General features: G+C 40.9%; 1 protein-coding gene across 1 annotated transcript in view; it reads left to right on the top strand.

Moving 5' to 3' along the window:
- Positions 1-197: 197 nt before the first annotated feature.
- LOC107691112 (tripartite motif-containing protein 35-like) overlaps positions 198-3,748 on the top strand; it is a 5,645-nt gene continuing 2,094 nt past the window's right edge. The window contains exons 1-4 of the mRNA XM_016489586.1: positions 198-257; positions 953-1,174; positions 1,241-1,263; positions 1,344-1,465. Of these exons, the coding sequence (XP_016345072.1) occupies positions 198-257; positions 953-1,174; positions 1,241-1,263; positions 1,344-1,465 (427 nt within the window). The remainder of the gene's footprint in view (positions 258-952; positions 1,175-1,240; positions 1,264-1,343; positions 1,466-3,748) is intronic.

Genomic DNA, 3,748 nt, shown 5'->3' with positions numbered 1-3,748 from the left:
CAGGCTGTGAGTCAGAAGCACCAGACTGTCCTTGCAAAGTTGGAACTGCCCCACTTTATAGAACAGCCTTTGAGCCGCAGACCCATTGTAGGCTATGCAGAACTGCAGGTTCAGAAAACAGTCCTCCATAAAATGCGTCACACAGCATCACACACTGCGGACTAGAGTGAGGAACGGCCAGCGGTCTTGAGAACGGCATGGCCGGCGGGCTTCTGGCAACCACATGTGACGACCCCGGGATGGACTCCGCTAACGAGGCGTTTTAGGAGGGCGTGGACAAGTCTTAACTTTTATAAAGAATATCTCTTTGGATTTGAGACTTTAGTCTTTGCAACTTTACAGATCTTCTTTATGCACCAAGAGCTTGTAACACTCCAAAGAGAAAGGAAACATTTAAATTGCATCATATGACCCCTTTAAAGGTAGGGTAGGTGATTTCAGAGAGGCTAGCAGTAGCAAGCTAGCTTTAAAAGGATAAGATCCCACCCTCCCTGCATAATCATTCTCCAAAGCCACGCCTCCTTCAAAACACATGAACGCGCACCGGCAGACGAGAGGCTAGAACATAGTTGCTGGAGGGTTGAATGCAATGCTGTCAGATGAACTCATGTAGGGTGACCATACGTGCCATTTTTCCCGGACGCGTCCTGGCCAGGATTTCCATATTGCCTAAAATATCTAGGTTTTGGCTTTGTTTGCGTGTGCAGACCAATCAGTGTATAACATCAAAGTACCATACAGACGGTTCCTTATGCTTTCTAAACGCTCTTGAGGTACTTTGATGTCAAACACTGATCGGCCTGAGCTGTGCTGCTTTTAAGTCGAACACAACTAATATGTAAGTGTATTTAAGTTGTAGTTAACTAACCCACATTTACTCACTCACTCTTCATGCTGCTTCAGAATAAGTCAGGTCTTTGAGACGATTTACTTAAATGTAGTTTGATTTCAGTCTCAAGCTGATCACACAGAGCATCAGATTAAACAGCAGTTTGAGAAGCTTCATCAGTTTCTCAGAGATGAAGAAGAAGCTACAATCACTGCACTGAGGGAGGAAGAGGAGCAGAAGATGAAGGAGAAGCTGGAGAAGATGAACAGTCTCATCTCAGCTCTTTCACACTCAATCAAAGACACGGAGGAGATGATGAAAGCCAGTGACGTCGGCTTTCTGAAGGTCTGATTTCAGATCATTGATTGATTGATTGAGTTGTTGATGATCAATGGTGTGTTTGTTCTGCAGGAGTTTCCAGTCTCAATGGAAAGGTGAGTGATCTGCTGCTGTCTCTGCTCTCTCTGCTTCTGATCCAAAGCCACTGCAGTTCTGATCCTGAATGTTCTTCCAGAGTCCAGATCTCATCACAGCCGGATCCACAGACGCCTTCTGGAGCTTTGATTGATGTGCCGCGTTACTTGGGCAACCTGCCCTTCAGAGTCTGGATGAAGATGCAGGACATCGTCCAGAACAGTGAGTCTGGAGAAGATCTGTGCTGGCACACATACAGTTTATAATGGCACAAAATAACTAGATTATTTTAGTTGGTAGTAAGTGAAGATCAGACAATTTTTCCTGGTATATAATGAACTATTTCGTTTTTATTTATTTATTTATTTTTGAGAATGTTTTTTATTTCTTCATCTACTCAAGTCCAGAAGAGACTCAACAGTGTAAAAGTGAAAAGAAACTTGAGGCTTCATTTGTGATTCTTTTGACTGAAACACTGAACCTCAAATATAATTTTGTACTCAATAAACTTCATTATGTATTTCTAGTTCCTCAAAGACTTTACATTATGACGGTGTTGCTAGAGGAACTATTGACTGTCTCTGGAGTTCATGAATAAATCTATGTATTTATTTATATTTATTAAAATTGGTTTACATAGACTGTAAATTGCAGGCTGTAATATAAAGTATTTTAAACATTTTGTATTCAAAAATAAGAATTTTCTGTTATTTAAAAGATGAAAATTGTTCTTAACCCAAAACGTAAGAAGAATTCAAAATCTTCTAAGGAATGTTCTTAAAAATCATATTATTTAAAAAATGTATTGTTAAGATTTACCACGTAATGATTCAAGTATTTGTTGTATTAAACAAGCAAACCTCATGAGCTACTTCAAAACCTGTCATTATATTATATAAGAAAATATTTCTTAAAGGGGACATGACACACACAGTTTCTGCCAATCTCATGTTAAAGGGTTATGGTGCGTTCAATCATGTCGGATAGATCGTATTTACGAGTTGAACGCACATGAACGACATCAGTGGCTCAACTTCAGTTTTGCGAAGCTACGAGAATACTTTTTGAGCGCAAAGAAGACAAAAATAACATAACTTATTCAACAAATCTTCTCCCCCGAGTTACGTCTTCCAGCATTTTGGAGAGTACCCAAGAGCGTAATTGATGTAATCAGCATTGTTTATGCTCGGGGGAGAAAGCGCGCGCATGAACCTAATCTGCGTAATCAGCGTTGTTTACACTTGGGGGAAAGCGTGCGTATGCGTTGTGATACTCTCTTAAATGGTGGGAGACGTAACTCGGGGGAGAACAATTGTTGAATAAGTTATGTTATTTTTGTTTTCTTTGCGCTCAAAAAGTATTCTCTTACCTTCGCAAAACTGAAGTTGAGGCACTGATGTCACATGGATTGTTTTAACGATCTCCTTACTACATTTCTGGAGCTGGGAACATTACAGTTGCGTTGCTGTCTATGCAGGGTCTGAGAGCTCTCACATTTCATCAAAAATATCTTAATTTGTGTTCAGAAGATGAACGGAGGTCTTACGGGTTTGAAACGACATGAGGGTGAGTAATTAATCACAGAATTTAAATTTTTGGGTGAACTAACCCTTTCATCTTGAGTACCTATAGAGTAGTATTGCATCCTTCATATCTCCGAAGAGTCTTTAGTTTTATCAGATTTATAAAAGAAAAATACAGCTTATGATTCTCTCTGAAAACAGCCGAGCTCCTGGAGGCGCGCCGTGGGCGGAGCTAAAGAGTCGCAAGCACTTATGCGACGATTGCCAACAAAACACAGAAATTTGATGCAGTTTTACTTATTGCCCGAGGTTCTGACTCATGAACGGGATCATTTATCGCTGGGACCGCTCCATCTTTCAGTATCAAACAATGTGCAAATCCAGAATCGAACTGGGCATTGTTTATAAAACATTTGTTACCAAAATGCCGGGAACAAACAAACACACGTGCACAACTCCGTTGCTGCCCCGGAGAAACAAACTGCATCCACTGTTCTCTTCACGCTGGTTTCTTTGGCAACCAAAAACACATTTCTTTGGTGACATTGTAGTTTTGTGGTCTCAAAACAAAAAGACAAATCCTTCTGGAGCAAGTCCTGTGCAGCGCTGCCGATGTCTTCCCGAACCGAATGAAGCACGCTGATGGGCTGCTCTCAATCTCGCTCTGGGATTTGTTTCCCAAAAGCAACTATGGTCACAAGTTCTGTCGTTACCAATAGAGTTCAGAGGAACTAACGACTACAGCTGGGAAACGCACCCCTGTTTGATGTGTGCGTGCTCTTGTAGGAGAAGTGCCCATACAAGGAATTCTGCCCTTTATGACGTCATACAGAGCCATAATACAAAAAAAACCCTTTCTGAAACTTGTACAAATCCTGAAAAAATGTGTGTTTGGCACAGAAACACGTCCAACTCATTTTTTGAAACTTTGGCCATGTTTAGCATGAGAATCCAACACTTTAACAGTGTAAATGAAATAGCA

The sequence above is a fragment of the Sinocyclocheilus anshuiensis genome, unplaced genomic scaffold (genome assembly GCF_001515605.1).
Source record: "Sinocyclocheilus anshuiensis isolate Anshui unplaced genomic scaffold, SAMN03320099.WGS_v1.1 scaffold30, whole genome shotgun sequence".
Lineage (NCBI taxonomy): Eukaryota > Metazoa > Chordata > Actinopteri > Cypriniformes > Cyprinidae > Sinocyclocheilus > Sinocyclocheilus anshuiensis.
The sequence above is the reverse complement of the archived record's forward strand: the minus strand, read 5'-3'. Positions and strand labels throughout refer to the sequence as shown.